At 39.5% G+C, this 17,263-nt stretch overlaps 1 protein-coding gene across 1 annotated transcript; it reads right to left on the reverse strand.

Moving 5' to 3' along the window:
• Positions 1 to 1,331: 1,331 nt before the first annotated feature.
• On the reverse strand, positions 1,332 to 3,455 carry LOC128026101 (cytosolic 5'-nucleotidase 1A-like). The gene is made up of 3 exons (XM_052612833.1): positions 3,427 to 3,455; positions 3,136 to 3,320; positions 1,332 to 2,993 (listed from the first exon to the last, which is right to left on the reverse strand). The coding sequence occupies exons 2-3, from the start codon at positions 3,301 to 3,303 to the stop codon at positions 2,625 to 2,627; spliced, it is 537 nt and encodes a 178-aa protein (XP_052468793.1). The 5' UTR covers positions 3,304 to 3,320; positions 3,427 to 3,455; the 3' UTR covers positions 1,332 to 2,624.
• Positions 3,456 to 17,263: the final 13,808 nt, after the last annotated feature.

Genomic DNA, 17,263 nt, shown 5'->3' on the forward strand with positions numbered 1-17,263 from the left:
GGATTGATTATCTCGGCAAAGTAGAAGTGCTCACTAACACAGATTTCTGAACAATATTTACGGAACTTCTAAGCAGCTATGCATTAGTTTTTTTTCCTTCTTGTTTTATCGTTATAACGACTTAATTTTCTCGTTATTTTGACAAAACAAAAGTTGTTCTCTTGGTATAACAAATTAATTTTCTCGTTATGTCAACATAACGAAAGTTGTTTTCTCATAATAACGTCTTAATTTTCTCGTTATCTCAACATAACGAAAGTGTGTATATATATATATATATATATATATATATATATATATATATATATATATATATATATATATACACACACACACACACAGAGGACATTTTTTCAGGCGTTCCCATGGCAGAAAGTGGTCCAATTTACCTAAATTCAGTCTATATTTTGTTTTATAACGTTTTAAATTATAAACATATAAATTAAAATATCTGTTGACCAAAATAATGTTTTTGTATTTTAATATAGCATATTTTTAATAATATGGTCTTTATTTTTTGTGTGTTTTGTAATTGTTTTACTGTTCTCAAACTCTGCTGAGACATGCTGTCACAAAAGGTTAAATTGTGTACAGTGAACTATATTTTTCTGAGCAACAACAGTGAAAATATATATTATAGATATGTAAAATAAAAACAATACACTGTACATAAACAATATTGATATAAAATATATCTACCCTAAGAAATCCTCAACTATGGCAGGTTTCTAAAATGTTGCATGCGCGCGCAGTCACGTGCTCTTCCCAAACTTCTCTAGCATTATATCATGCACGTAAAAGCGCGTGACGTTCGCACACAATCGCTGCACTTGTTGCTAGTCAAAAACAATTCGACCAAACTGTGCGTTCACTATATTTATATTTACTTAAGTGTTCTAAATATCTGAAAAGAGAAACAAGCGCTCTGTGCTTGGTGTTGGTGCAGTACCTTGATTATCTCTTCGCAAAAATACGGGCTTATTTAAGCGACGCCAGATCCAAGAGTTTGATCACTAGATCCACTTGCTCTGGTCCGGCCTCCTGCTGAATCTCCAGGGCTGCTTTCTTCGCCCGTTCTCGGTCCCTACATGCCATGATTATCACTCGGTCCTGACGCCGCAGCTGCTCTGCGGCCATGGCTTTTCCGATACCACTGCTTTCGCTGCAGCATATCGACGCCTTCATCCATATGTTTATAATAGGGAAAAGCTTCACACTGCTGATCGTTCAGTGGCCCCGAACAACGTCGAGTTCATGAGCAGGTTTGTAGGCGTAAACATTCATTCACGCATGTGGGAAGTAACTGGAATGTTGTTCAACTACATTACCCAGAAGGCAAAGCGGGTTAAAACGCAATGCGTGCTTTATTTATTTACAATAAAACTACATGGTATGTGTGTTGGAGTTAAGTTTTACACCCCTGATCTAGGCTTTAGACACGCATGTTTCTAGTCAAATTTGTTTAAGGATTACAAACTTAACAGCGTTAATTAGACACACAATATAAAGCGCACTCAATTAAGATCACTCATTTAATTTACGATTATACAGAATAAATCCAGTCTTTAAAAACTTTTTTTTTTTTTGTGGACAAAACAAAATTAAACCTTGTACATTTCATGATAAACACATTCTAAATACAATGTATCACATTCTTCACACTCTCATCCTTATTTCAGCATTTGCTCAGTTATTTTAATATTGTGGCAAAGTCTATCAGGAACACTAGTGGTGGGCAACACACATCAGCTTTAGTAGATTAAAATCTGTTACATTTACATCATACCGTCTTACACTATAAATAAAATAGAGAGTTGCAATGTATGTTCCCTGAGATAGAATTAAATATTCAGAATTTTTATGTTTAAATGTTCTCCCTATTGTGCAATAAAACATGTAATACCCAACTATCTATGCTTATATTTATTGCACGTGTTATTGATTTAATATACCATAAATGTATCCAAATTTCTTTTAATATAATTTGTGTATTGCACATCTGTACATACAATATACTGTCTATTGTATTTTTGTCTATTGTATTGTTTTTACATATTTCTGTTTTACTCATTTTAATTTTGTTATCTGTGTCTTGTCACTTGTCACTGGAAGCTTCTGCCACCAAGACAAATTCCTTGTGTGTGTGTAAGCATACTTGGCAATAAATCTCTTTCTGATTCAAAATGAACTATTAAACATCTTAAAAAGCCGTAATGATCAAGGCATAAAGGCTGGTAAATGCATCTACAGTAACTGCAAATAATTCTCCAAAAGAAAAAGAAAGGGCTGCAGTATGCACAGTAGTTTTAACCTCTTAGTGCTGACGGATTAGTACAGCACATAACATGCTACATAATAATATACAGTACATAATATACTAGGTCATTTACAGCGAAACTAAACTATCTGTACAGATCAAGGTTCAAAACTTTCTCTGAAGCAAACAAATAAATAAAATGACCTCTAACATGAAGAGGCTTCCATTCATGTGCTTTACTTCCCAGCTTATTATTAATATAAGTAAACATTTTTTTTATAACTATTGTATAGAATAGATGCAAGACACTGAATAGGTGTTGAGGTACCTAAAGACATGGGAATCTGACATTTGCATTTGATAATCATCAAAACTTTTTGGCATCACTTGTGTCTATGCGTTTCCCCTTATGATACTTCTGTCCAATCCCATAGGGCACATGAGCAGCGATTGTACCAAGCTCCTGGGCACCCTCAATGTGAAACATCTGATCATCAAAGAAGATGTGAGGCCTGATCTTCTGTAGGAGAGGCCCCTTAGGAGCCCCCGCCAAAAAGAGGGCCTCGTCTACCTCCAACCCCCAGCTCCGTAGGGTCTTCAGAACGCGGGCCCCAGCACTGGCAGCACTTCGAGTTGTGACGAGGTAGGTGCGAATAGGGCAGTTGATTCGTTGGTTTTTTACATAGAATTTGCGCTGGAGTTTACCCAGTGCTTCCAGGAAACATTTCAGGGGGCCCTAGGTGAGGTTGATGCAATGACAAATCAAGGATCAAAAAGACATTGCATGTTCAAAACATGACATGATGGATAAAAAAATTTGTATCACTATTAATAATGAATATTAGTGGTTATTTTTATGTTACCCAGTCTTAGTTTACCTGAGCCAGAGGCTTGTTCTCAAACTCTTTCTCATGCCTAAAAAAAGTGTCCAATCCGTGTTCCTTTACGATAATCTCAGACTCGTCAGAAAACAAAACAGCATCTCCGTCGAATGCTACACATAGTTGAGTATCACTGAGCTCATTCTCACTGTCACAGGCGAACATCGTGCCAGCTGCTATTCCTGTGAAAATGGTCATTTAAAGCAAATTTAGCTTCCTGTTCATCTAATTTAAAGATGGTTTTGCATCAACATGAAAATGCCTTTATATATATATATATATAAATACCTTCTTCGATAGCTTCTTTTTTTTATTTTTATTTTTTATTGGAATATACTGAACACAATGAAAGAGCACTTATAATACATATACTGTATACATTCCATTTTTCTAATAACAACTACTAAGGGTGGACACAAACACGAACAGTCACAACCCTCAGTAAACCCAAACCCCACCCACCCCAAAGGAGGAGAATAAAACTTAAGTACATTTTCAATAAATAAATAAAAATGGACAATTATACAGAATTAAATAAGTCAGAAAAAAAAATGAACAAGAGACTACACAGAAAATAAAAAATACATGTTATAAGTCAGTAAAGATAAGTGGTGTATTTTTGACAAAGTCAAGCAGAGGACCCCAATTTTTATAAAATCTGTCAGTGGAGCCTCTTAAAGCAAACTTAATTTTTTCAATATATAGAAAAGACAACAAATCTTCTAACCATGAAAAAGTGGGAGGAGATTTAGAAGATTTCCAGTGCAGTAAAATTCGTCTGCGAGCTATCAGTGAGGCTAAGGCATGAACATCAATATACTTTGTGTATTTATTTAAATCTGATGGAAGACCAAAAGTAGCAATTTGGGGGCATGGTTCAAGGGAAATATTCAAGACTTTAGAATACCAAAAATCTTTCAGTTTTGAACAAGAAAAAAACATATGGGTATGATCAGCAGGAGCCAGAGAACACCTACTGCAAGTGGTATCCACATCTGGAAATAGCTTACTTAATTTGACATTTGTAAAATGAATTCTATGAAAAACCTTAAATTGAATAATACTCAGTCTGGCACAGGATGAAGAAGAATTAACTTTACCAGCAGCTAATTCCCACCAATCCGACTCCAAACTAAAACCGAGTTCTTTCTCCCATTGATCTTTAAACCGAAAGGATAAAGGGAGAGTGTAAGAGAGAATTAAATTATATAAAACGGATATAGACCTGTGTTTCTGTAATAGACACTTTTCATATAAGGAGGATTCAGGCAAGACTGGAAAAGAAGGACAATGAGATTGAACAAAGTTACGTACTTGAAAGAATCGAAACAAATTAGATTGTGGTATATTGAATTTTACTGAAAGATCAGAAAAAGTTGCAAAAACTCCATCAATAAATAAATCAGAAAAATATACAAGCCTTTTGTTTTCCCATGAAGCATAGGCAGAATCTAAAGTTGAAGGAATAAATAAATGATTCTTGTAAATAGGGCCATAAAGAGAAAGAGCAGCAAGTTTAAAATGTTGTCTGAATTGCCTCCAGATCCTAAGAGAAGTGGAAACTACTGGATTTGTAGTAACTTTTGAGGGGCGACTGAATAAAGGAGCACATACCAAGGCAAGGAGTGAAGATGAGGAACAGGACTGTGCTTCTAACCTACACCAATCTAAATGGGGGGAGTTGTACCAGCAATGAATTTTGCTAATATTTGCTGCCCAGTAGTAAATCAGAAAATTAGGCAGTGCTAAACCTCCATCTTTTTTATGTCTCTGAAGATATGTCTGTCTTAGCCTAGGAGGTCTGCCCTGCCATATGTAAGAAGAAATAGCCCCGTCTAGCAGTTTAAAGAAAAACTTGGGTAAAAAAACTGGGAGGGTCTGAAAAAGGAACAAAAATCTAGGTAAGATATTCATTTTAATTGATTGAATTCTACCAAATAAAGTAAGAGGCAGTTTATCTCAACGTTGCAAATCTAATTTAACTAGTGTGAGCAATTTAGAAAAATTATATTGATATAATAGATCAAAGGAATGTGAAATATTTACTCCCAGGTAACGAAACTTTGTAGAGGATAAATGAAATGGTAACACCCCAGCTGGAATTTGTTTAGCCGAATTATTAACTGGAAAACATTCACTTTTATTTATATTAAGCTTATACCCAGAAAAGGATCCAAAAGTGTTAAAAATATGCAACAAATCAGAGACTGAGCCGACTGGGTTTGAAATATAAAGCAGAAGGTCATCGGCATAGAGTGAGAGTCGATGTTCTATCCCTCCCCTAGTGATACCTGAAAAGAGCATGGAATTTTTCAAAGCTATAGAAAGAGGTTCTATTGCTAAGGCAAACAATAATGGAGAAAGAGGACAACCTTGACGGGTGCCTCTAGAAAGGGGAAAATATTGTGAACACAAAAAATTGGTTCTAACACTGGCAACAGGTGCGGTGTACAGAAGACGTATCCATGATGTTAAAAAAGAGCCAAAACCAAATCTGTCTAAAACAGCGAATAAATAGTTCCACTCGACTCGGTCAAAAGCCTTTTCTGCATCCAAAGAAATAATCATCTCATCGGATGCAGAAGTTGATGTGGAAAAAATAATATTAAGGAGACGTCGAATGTTTGAGGATAATTGTCGCCCCCTAATGAAACCAGTCTGATCTTCAGAGATTACTTTAGGAAGGCAGGGATCCAGACGGCAAGCCAGCACTTTGGCTAATAATTTAACATCTGAATTCAACAAACTAATAGGCTTCCAACTACCACATTCAACTGGGTTCTTATCATGCTTAAGTATAAGTGAAATAGAAGCCTGACTGAGAGTTAAGGGAAGAGAGCCATTAACTAAGGAATCATTGTACATGTCTAACAATAAAGGTGCTAGTTGATTAGCAAACCTTTTATAAAAATCAATCGGAAAGCCTTCCGGACCTGCTGCCTTACCACTTTGCATTAACTGAAGACCTTTCAAAATCTCCTCTAACTGTAGAGGCTTATCAAGGTCATCAGCTACCACTGTATCAATACGAGGAATATCTAGACTGTCTAAAAAAAAATTCCATAATGGAATCATCCCCAGGAGATTCTGATTTATAAAGGTTTGAATAATAAGAGAAAAAAAACATCATTGATATCAGATGGATTTTTGGTTAAAGAGCCTGTAGATCTGAGTAATTAGACGCGAGGCAGCTAGTCCCTTAAGCTGGGATGCCAGTAATCGACCAGCTTTGTCTCCATATTCGTAATAAGTAGCCTTAGTTCTTCGAAGCATAAATTCAGCATTCTTTGTACTAAGCAAATCAAATTCAGTTTTTAATTCCAACTTCTTTGCATACAGGTCAGGGGTAGGATTATTAATAAACTGCCTGTCAATCTCAATAATGGAAGTAACCAGGTCTTGTAACTTTTGTTTTCTTTGCTTGTACTTATAACCCATATATGAAATAACATGGCCTTGAATTACCACTTTGAAAGTTTCCCACAATAAAGAAGGTGAAACGGAATCTGACTTATTAGTCTCAATAAATACATCAATATTATTACTGATATATTCACAAAATTGTTCATCAGATAATAATCCTGAATCAAACCTCCACTGATTCATCCTCCCTTTACTATGAGTAAAATTCAAGTCGATGGAATGTGGGGCATGATCTGAAATAACTATAGCCGAATATTCAGAAGAACTAACTAATGGCAAAAGAGCTTTATCTAAAAAAAAAAAGTCTATACGCGAGTAAGATAAGTGAACATTAGAAAAGAAAGAAAATTCCATTTTTGATGGATTAAGATGACGCCATGGATCAACACAACCAATCTGATCCATGAATGCTGACATTGCCTTACTGTGCGTTCACACCGCCGGCGTTGAGAGCGTCAAAGCGGCCGGAAGTCATTCATTTTCAATGTAAGCCGGCATCGAGCAGCGACGAGGAGCGGCGCGGCGCGACTTGGCCGTTGAGAGCGTCGAGGAGAGTTGAAATCAAGGCAACTTTATGGTAATGAGCTATGACGCGGTTGGGCAGCAACCAATCGGAACGTAGAAGTCCACCGCTTGAGAGGATTCCAGAGAACGCAGCTCCGACCATTAGTTCCCAAGCACAATGGAGGACAGGTTGATTATTGCTGTTTCAAGTTTGCAATAATCTATGAGGTGTCCCTGTTTGTGTACAGGGACATAAAAAATAAATTAAAAGTGATACGTTGACCAAGGTTTCTGAGATTTGTTAATTTTAAGTAAAGGATCTTAATATTTCGTCCACAACAATATGTAATGAGGTTAACTTATAACGTTACCCTCCTTGTGGTTAGTCTGCACGAGATCAACAAGCTTGTTTGCTTTGCGGCCACTTTAAATACAAAATAAGCATTCGATCTACGTCAGAGCGTCTAAGCGCTCACGAATCTTTCTGCAGCGTCGTGAGCAGAGCGGCAAGAGCGCTTTTTGACGCTGTCGACGCCGGCGGTGTGAACGCACAGTTAGCCATAGCTGTTTGCTCTAAAGTTTTAGGATTTGACCGATCAAATCTTGGGTCCATAACACAATTGAAATCGCCTCCCAGTATAAGATAATGAGAGTTTAAGTTCGGAATTAAGGAAAAAAGGGAAGTAAAAAATGCAGGATTGTCCCAGTTTGGGGCATAAACGTTTACAAAGACAACGGAGATGTGAAAGAGACTACCAATGACTATGACATAACGACCCTCAGGATCTGCAATAATTTGAGAGGGAGAGAAATTAACTCGTTTGTGCATAACAATAGCAGTACCTCTGGCTCTGCTGTTGAAGTTAGAGTGAAACACCTGGCCTATCCAAGGCTTCCTTAATCTAATGTGGTCTTCAATGCGCAGATGAGTTTCCTGAAGAAAAACAATATCAGAATTCAAATTCTTAAGATGGGAAAACACTCTAGAACGTTTAATTTGTCCTCCTAAGCCTCGAACATTCCAACTGACTAGTTTGACAGAGAGTCCTCTACTGCTTAGCCCTGTGTTTAAACTAGCCATGTCTATGGTTCAGAAAGAAAAGCAAGAAACCCTTGTAAACTGAAGAATAAAAAGAAAACAAAACAATTAAGTAATAATTCTCCTCCACAAAAATATGAACAACCTTACAAAAAACAAAACACCACAAAAAACAAAAAAACAAACATCCTAAACTCGCCATACAAGCCATCACGAGTTGCAGGAACAAACCGTAGCACAACCGGAAAACCATGCAGTGATGTCCTCTCCGACGATGAATTATATTAATAAAGATGATAACAATAGTAGTAACATTTAGAATGAGCAAACAATTTAGTACTAGTAATAAAACAAACTACTAATAACTATTGTCCATTTGTATGTCAGGGGATACAAAAAAAAAAAAAAAAGTCTGGCACAAGCAGTCGTAAATAAAGAAAAGCATATCCATGAACCAGGATAACTGGCACATATAAAGACTTTATACAGCATAAAGACTTTATGAGATAGTCTATTATCACTGTCCGTTGTAGAAGAGCAACTCAGAGCAATGATCAGTCTTGAATGTGTTCCTGGAAGTAACGTTCAGCTGCCTCCGGAGTATCAAAGATATGCTCGCCGTTATGAGTTATGCGCAGACGGGCTGGATAGATCATACCGAAGCGTATACCCTTCTTGAACAGACTTGACTTAACTTTGTTGAAAGCTGCGCGCTTCCTGGCGATACCCACGCTGAAGTCCTCGTAGATCTTTATGGTATGACCTTGATAGGAGATCTCTTTGTGTTCCTTTGCCCAGCGCAGGACAATGTCTTTATCCAAAAATCTGTGAAATCGGACTATAAACGGCCGCGGTCTATCGCCTTGGTGGGGCTTGGGTGCCAAACTTCGATGGGCGCGATCAATTTCAGGAGGGGCTGACAGAACGTCTTTTGCAGTTTTGAAGAAGAAGTCCGTAATGAAATCTCTTGGGTTTCTGCCCTCGATCCCTTCCGGAAAACCTACCACCCGCAAATTCTGTCGTTTCGATCGGGAGACCAGATCATCCACAGCAGAGCCAAGCATTGCATTTAAGTCCGACGGCGCCATTAATTTGGCCTTCAACGAAGTGACTTCGGTCTCCAACGCAGTAATCCTGCCGCTATGGTCAGTGAAAGCCGTCTCCATCTCCGATAAAGTGGTGGCGTGTGAGGCCAAAGTGCTGTGGATGCCCTCCAAAGATGTTTGTAAAGGGGATAGAGAAGAGTTCAGCAAAGCTGTGAATTCGTCCAACAAACTTCTCCTTGACTTCTCGAGTTCTAACACGAGCACTTCTACCGTTAAAGGAACAGGTGCCGCCGCCATGTCGGATGCCTCACCGTCTTTACTTGAAGCTTCTTGGTTTTTAGCACAGCCAGGTTTAGTATTTTTGCCCATTTCTAAATTAGTTCTGCCCCTGGACACTAAAGACAGTGTATCATGTGCAAATTATAAGTAAGGACAACCGCAGTATGTGTTAATTAAGCAAAAAATGTCGGAGCACAAACACCGCGCAACCTCTCACTACATCGTGAAACCGGAAGTTCCCCTTCGATAGCTTCTTGTACTTTCTTTGAATCTTTGGACAGATAGAGGTTGGTCATGTAGGCCTTTAGGTAACCAATTGGACTCTCTCCACCCGTCATGCAAAATCTCTCTATAGTTAGATCTGCAGAGAGAGAATTAATGTTATTGTTGTTTATATATTATGTAAAATGCAGTACATACAGTGTACATTTGCATCTGTCCAGTATGCTATTGTAACAGATATGCAGGTCAGCGATTCATGGGTTAAATTCTGTTTTGTAAATTCAGACTGTTGGTACTAAATACCAGCCTGGCTGGACTTAAATTACTTTACGATACCCATGCGAGCCTCAAAGGATACCTGAAACCAAATTCCTTAACATACACACACACACACACACAAAAGAAACCTTTCTTTTTGTTCCTTACTTTTGTAAGTCCTTTATTAAATATGTATTTTATATGTTTGTGTATTGCATAAAATGGTTAATCCTGGGTAAATGGTTAAAGTGCTGACTTATAAGTGGAAATGCTTGATTTCAATCTTATACTTTCTCAAAAAGAAATGTTCTGCAACCCCCACACTCCTTGGTAGCTCGTAAAATTTTACGAGCTCACAGGACCACAGGACAGGAAACCTAATCCTTACAAAAGAATGATAGAATGTACTCAAATGTAGTCTTAATGTGTATAGTATTGTTTTTGCGGTACATTAGAGGTTTCCCATATAAATTGGGAATATCTGCAGTGTTATCATGTGTTAAACAAATCTTTAAATGTGTAATTCGATCTAAAAATTAGATCTTTGGTCATATATATATTATGTCTAGTCTTGTTCTAATCGTCATGCTTTGACAGACCCATTTATCTAGAGCAAAGTAATGAAAAATGTATTTAATCTGGAATAATGAACTCGCTTTAATATTCCTGATGAAATCGGACAGGCCCTAAATCATCAGGGGGTTGTCTCAACAGAGACAAAGGAACTTTCCCGCCGCTTCAGATCGCGGATGTTCATTGGGTGGTTCACGCGAAAAGAGGCGTGAACATCTCAAGCTATAAGAGTCGACCGAACAAGGTCCGCCTCTCTCTTGGCTCTTCGTCGCTCTTCTTGCTCTTCTTCCCGTTCTCCGTTCTCGGACACGTCGCTCCGCGCGGCCTCGGGCCGCGCTTGGTTCTCCTCCCCCCTCAGCACACGGACTGAGGAGAGGAAAGCCATTTTCATGGCTCATTTGGAAACTTTCCTTTTCGTTTCGTTCTTTTCTTTTCTTTACTAAGTTTATTCAACTATTCGCCTCTCCACGCAAGGAAGACGAATTCTGGAACAATGTTTGTTGAACCTTTCAAATACCGCGCGAGGACAGAACAAAGGACCACGTGCTCCACGCTCACGCCAAGCGCAGCGTGCATGCGCGTCACATGGCCTCCGTTTCATGGCACATGGCTGTTTCAACGGGGACAGCGCGTAAAGCTCACAAGCTCGACGCCGATCTCACGCCACTCACATGGGACACCTTTTGCAAGTATCACTTTCTCTATGGAGATTTAAATGCTGCTTTAAAGTGTTGTTATGATCTGATTTGTTGTTGGCTTCTAAAAGTTACTGACTATGATTTTCATACCTGAGCTCCTTATGTGATTCCATTCTATTTTCTCTCTCTCTCTCTCTCTCTCTCTCTCTCTCTCTTTCTCTCTCTTTTATTTGGATTCGTTATGTATTGTATAAAGCTTACTGTTTGTATTGTCGTACGCATATTTACTCTGTGTGATTTGTAGTTTGATGTATTACTAGTTTAATTATTAAAAACCCATATACTGACGATTGGCCTGGACTCCACCCCACTCACATTACGAGTCCCTGAGATGTGTCTGATCTTTAGCTACAAGCTCTAAATTTAGAAACTAAATTTATCATAAGGATAGGATAATATTTTCATGGCCAGAGAATACTTTTCCTTGAATTATAAGGCGTGATAACTTTATTGCAAATTGATAGGTCTACAGTGGTGTGCTGGACATACCACGGTTTGATCTGCAGTAATTTACAGTAAGAGATCACAATAATTGATATGAAGAATGTAATATTGACATATTAATGAGTAAATTACAGTGCCCTGTGATTAGTATTGGTATTGGCAATTGAGCTATTTTTCATAATCAATAAAATTAAATGTAACTGTCATCTGAGATATATATTAATCAAATTCTTGATTAATTATTCAAATTCCCTATATATCATTTGAGTTAATTACTATGTAAAACTCATTGTTGTTACATTTTGGTGGAGGAACGCGGCTATTTCAAACTTCGTTTTGTGAGCAATCAATCTGTGTATATGGTTTTTAATAATTTCTGCACGTCCGCTATGAAATTATGTAACGTTACTTGTGAGATAAGTCGCAAGACGCGAACTCACTCCTAACTGACTGAGGCAAAAAGCTGGTCAGTAGCACCTAGGTATTCATAGAAACTTAACAGTATAGTCACTGTTATTTTTAATGAAAGTAAACTGCAGTATAATGTTAAAAGTATCCTGTTAAGAAAGACCAAAATCTTTTTACAGTGAGAACATTTTAATATGAATAATTAAAAGATGAAGAAATCTTTTATTAGTTGCAACATGTAAATCTGAACATGAGCGATGTTCCTCTGATTCAGTAAAAAGGCCTTGTTATTAAATATCGTTATTGAATTCATGGTAAACCACATGATATTCAAAAAAATAAACGATAAAAACTCCTGGTCTAGAATTGGCTTAGCTACCCGATTTTAAACCTAAAACATTTAAATCATAAGTGCTATTTTGATAGATGTCTATTGGAGTCAACAGTTGGAAAATTCCTGTTTTTGTTACAGTTGTGTTTTGGAAGTGAACGGATCCTTCTTCAACCTATGTTAATATAGCACCTCAGAGATTAAAACCTTTGGTTTGTTACTTGTGATTTTTGATGCAGAAAATCAGCCTGACAAATGATCAGATAAATTCTAAGTCCTATTGAAATTGTAATTCCTCTATCTAAACACCAGGAGGAACGCGTGGGTTAGAAATTTCAGGGTACGCCCTGCTTTCTGATTCCAGCTTACATGAGTGCAAAGCTGCCATCCTGTGGCCATTTCAGATAATGCGCTCTGATTGCTAATTTATAATCCCCTGTGATGTATATTTGAATTGGATGTCTAAATTCTCGATAATTATTTGCATTTACAGCTTTGCTCGTGCGAATATTATTACAGGGAAACAAAAGAATGTTCCCTGCCTTTGACTGTTTACATTTACTTTGAGTTTAGTTCAAACATGATTTGAATTAAAATGTAATTGTTTAATAGTTGAAATCTAGATGTTTCAGGTCAACCACTGATTGACCCACTTAGAAGGTAAGCCATCTAGTGGCAGTCTCCTGTTAAATCGACTAACAGACCTCTGTCTTTTCCATTCTGTTTTGAATTGAATGTCCACTTTTACCCTCTTTGATTAATCTCACACTGTTTGATTAATTTCATGATCATTAATGATAACTTACAAGCTATCAATGGTTATTATAGGATATTATTCAGATTTTCCTTTTTAATTCATACATGCTTATTTTAAATTTTGATTTAAACCAGTTTTGAATTTTTAATTTGAATTAAGTTTTCTGCTCAGCAGGTTAAAGACAGAGAAGCAGTACTTACCCCCACCTTGTGGTGAAAACCAGCTACTCCTTCTCCCTTGTTTCATTCCTGTCTTTTATTTTGATTTGTATTATTCTTTCTTCTCTCTTTTGATTTAGGTTATTTTAATAATTACCATTATTATAATTCCCTTTCTTTGTTTTATCATTATTAGGTAAAGCTGTTACCTTTCCTTTCTACATAGTTACTCAATTGATGTTAAACAAACCAAACCTTAATTAACTTAAAGTTTCCTTTGTTCATCCTTTGTGTATTTGATTGTAGAACTCCCTTGGTGATTGGACAATCATCTCAGGTTTCCAGTGAGCAAGGGGGCCGACCGGCGTTACCAACACTGGCTGTGAGTGAAACTCGGTCCCTCTTATCTCTGTTCGTTTGCGGCACGCAGTGGAGACATCAGCAATTTGGCACTCCAACGGTGATCAATCAGTCCAGCCGACACACGACGCAATCTCTGGGACCAGTACCTAAACCGGGGGCTAAATCGGGGCCCACTTTCTTTTCGAAGAGAGGGTTCTGGGGAACAGCCCAATTTTGTAGTGCTGTCTGGCGGTTGACATCTTGGTGTTGCCGGTTGTGTTAAAAGTCACAAGCTGTTTGAGAGGGCGCAACGCCAGAGTAACGGAGGACCGGGGACACTGCGGTTCAGTGTTTGGGGAGCACCGGGGAGGTTGACCAAGCCACTGGTTCCCACCTGAATGACTTCAATTCACCCAGGTGAACCCAATGTGATAAAACCCATCCACTTATTATAAACCACAGAATATTAGATATTCCCCCGGATATATTTTAAGTGTTTAACCCTTTTGCTTCTTTAAGCCACACCATATTTCTAGGTTTCCTACCCAGATAGCCCACTCACCTGTTGGCCCTATCTTAAAACCTAGCAGTAGGCTTAGGCCTCCTTATTCCCACTAACACATTGTGTTTCTATTGTTTTCATCTCATTTCAAGTGTTGTTTTTCACTTTGATCTTTTTCTACCCTCTGTTCTGTTGTGATTTGTTTCTTTCATTTCACATAGAGACAGTAACCTGGGAGCCACCAACGAAGTTAAATAGTAGAGCGACCACCAGCAGCCGGTGTCATCACACGACCCGCTAGGCTACTGCCTGTCAAATCTCCATTTCAGGTCCTTCGTTGACCCAAGTTAATTGGCTACTTAACTGTCTGACTGTTTGCATCAGTCAGCCCCAAAATTCTCATAAACGGCACAGCCCGTATGAATATAGCTCGTTAAACGTAGAACGAACTTGCATTGGTCTTTTTGTGTGTGTGTGCTGTGCTTCTCTCACCGACAGAGAATCAGGATGTTCCAGGCATCCAGTCCAGCAGTCCACGGGGGCCACCTCTCGACATGGTTGAAAGCAGTGACGACCCCCTTCCTGCCCAAGGATGCCATTAACCTGCAGCACCCAGAGCAACTAGACACCGAGCTAGATGAACTGATGGCACGCGATCCAAACCAAAGCGACTACTACAGAGAACTCGCCAGGATCTTCGGAAGCCTAGTTCCCATTCTCGTGGCCAGGCACCGCTCAGTGAACGGAGCAACATCGCGGAGGAGGCCTGGAAGGACCAGGCCCCAACCCAGAGTCATCTTGATCAGCTTCTCCTCGAGACCCAGAACCAGCGCGAGAAAGAGGACGACACAGATCCAGAGCTACAGAAAGGAGTTGAAAGACTTCACAATGCCCTGCAAGATCTTCGCCTCGACACAGATCAAAGAGAACATCTGGAGAGAGAAGCCAGAAAAGAACTCAACAAAAAACTCCAGCAAGGCGACGCTCTCCTAAAAAGAGCAGAGACTGAACTAAAAAAAAAAAAAAAAAAGACTATAAAACCTGGGCCTGCAAAACACACTTGCAAGCGGCCCAAGCTAAATTCAACAAGCTTACTCTGCAGAGAGACAAGCTCCAAGATGAACTTTACACTGTTCACACAGAACTGAGACAATTTCACAGATTACAGAGTGGCTGGATCGGAGAAACGCACACCACAAAAATTTCTCCCAGACCGCCACTCCAACCCTTTCAGCCAAGAACCCAGAGCTGGAAAAGGGGGTGTAGTCTCCCTTCTAAGGAAATCACCAGCCAGCTTACAAGAACATCTGTCAATAACGGAGGGAAGAGAACCCTTCCAGAGAACGCATGTCACCAAACCCTGCACTGCTCACAGAGAACTTCACAAGCTAGCCAGAAGCATCTCTACATTCATTCCAGATCCTGCAGGAGGACATGATGTTCATGCTTCTTTACAAGCCATTGACTTTCATTTGCAAACTGTCGCCAACGTGACAGATGTGAACACATTGTACCTGTTAAAAATCACGGCCAGCCGTGATGTGCATTGCTTTCTGGATCGTCAACCAGAGACTGTCAAAGCGTACTACCAGCAACTGCTACAGACTTTGATTCTTGAATTCTCTGATCCAAACTCAGATCATGGGCTCCTTATTGCTATGGACCTCAAACAGGGCCGATTTGAAAACCCACAGACTTTCTGTAGTCAGCTACGAAACACCTACTTCGGAGCATGCAACGAACCAGGTATGGAACAGGATTTCAACTTAAAAACTCTGTTCCTCCCAAACCTACATGCCAGTTGGAGTTTTCATCTCAGAGTCCCAGCGTGTCCCCGTAACAGAACTACACAAGAGTTACGGAACTTAGCCCACAAAGCTTGCACCAAGCAAAAGACTATTTGTGAAAAGACTGTGAAAAACCCCAACGTCTCTGTCTCTGAGCACTGCTTGGAGTTAACCCTAGATGGCGCTCTACAACACCACAGTCACAGACATCTTTACAGAGAGTCAATACCATTCCAAGCCAGCAGAGGGCAACACAGTGCAGCCACGTCTGAGACAGCAGAGATCCTGAGGGTGCTGAAAGATCTTCTTCACATGAATACTCGCAAGGAAGATGAGCCAAGCACCCAGAACACTGCCCGAGCTCCACAGTCAACAGCTACAGCTAACTGAACGAGACAGCACAGGTCCTCACACCAGGTACCACAAACACAAGGTACCAGAAAATGCTGTTTTGACTACCTGCCTTCGCAGCGAGCTACACAAGACCGGTCCTCATCACCCACCGATCGTCCCACCTGCCCGAATGCCAACATTCCTGGGCAGCCCTGTCAAAAAGGGGGTGGGTCAAAAAGGAGTCAACAGGGAAGACCTGATCGACACAGGATTAAACCTGACGGTGATCTCATCTTACCTTTTCAAAAGACTCCAATTTGAAGCTAAGAGACAAGATCGAACTCTTACACCTCAAACTTATGAACTGAATGTACAGGTGTACAGACAGGATGACATCCAGTTTGAACAGGTTGTTTCCATTCACCTGACATTCGTTCCGATGAGTCTAATACATCCCATGTATGTCCCACCAATGAACACTCATACATTGCTCATCGACAAAGACCTGCTAGAACACTTTGACCCTTTTCTGAACTTCAAACAGCTAAAAGACTTTGCTCAAGTGCGAGAACCTCTTTCTCTCCAGCCACACAGGTTGCTAGAGCCAGACTGTCAGGTCGCAGAGGTCATGGGAACTCCCACAGAGCCAGACGGTCAGGTCACAGAGGTCACGGGAACCCCAGCAGCCAGCCATGAGTACAACGCCCTAACAACAGGCCCAAGTTCAAGCCTCTGTACCTTAGTCAACAAACAGGGTACGGTGGTACCAGCTTACACCAAAGGGGTCGCTGTTCGGCTCAACCTGCAAGGTGGTCAAACCTTACACCACACGCTGGGTTTCTTCCAATCCTCACCTGAATGTGTGGAACTCGGACTCACACTTGCAAACAAGCATGTCAAACACCAACACCTGTTCCAGCAATGTGATAACATCACAAAAACACACAATGTGATCGTGTACTGGAAGAAGGTAAAAGAACACTCGAAGTTACCAAGTCTAGACGAGGACTTTAAAGATCAC

Source organism: Carassius gibelio, chromosome A13, assembly GCF_023724105.1.
Source record: "Carassius gibelio isolate Cgi1373 ecotype wild population from Czech Republic chromosome A13, carGib1.2-hapl.c, whole genome shotgun sequence".
Taxonomy (NCBI): Eukaryota; Metazoa; Chordata; class Actinopteri; order Cypriniformes; family Cyprinidae; genus Carassius; species Carassius gibelio.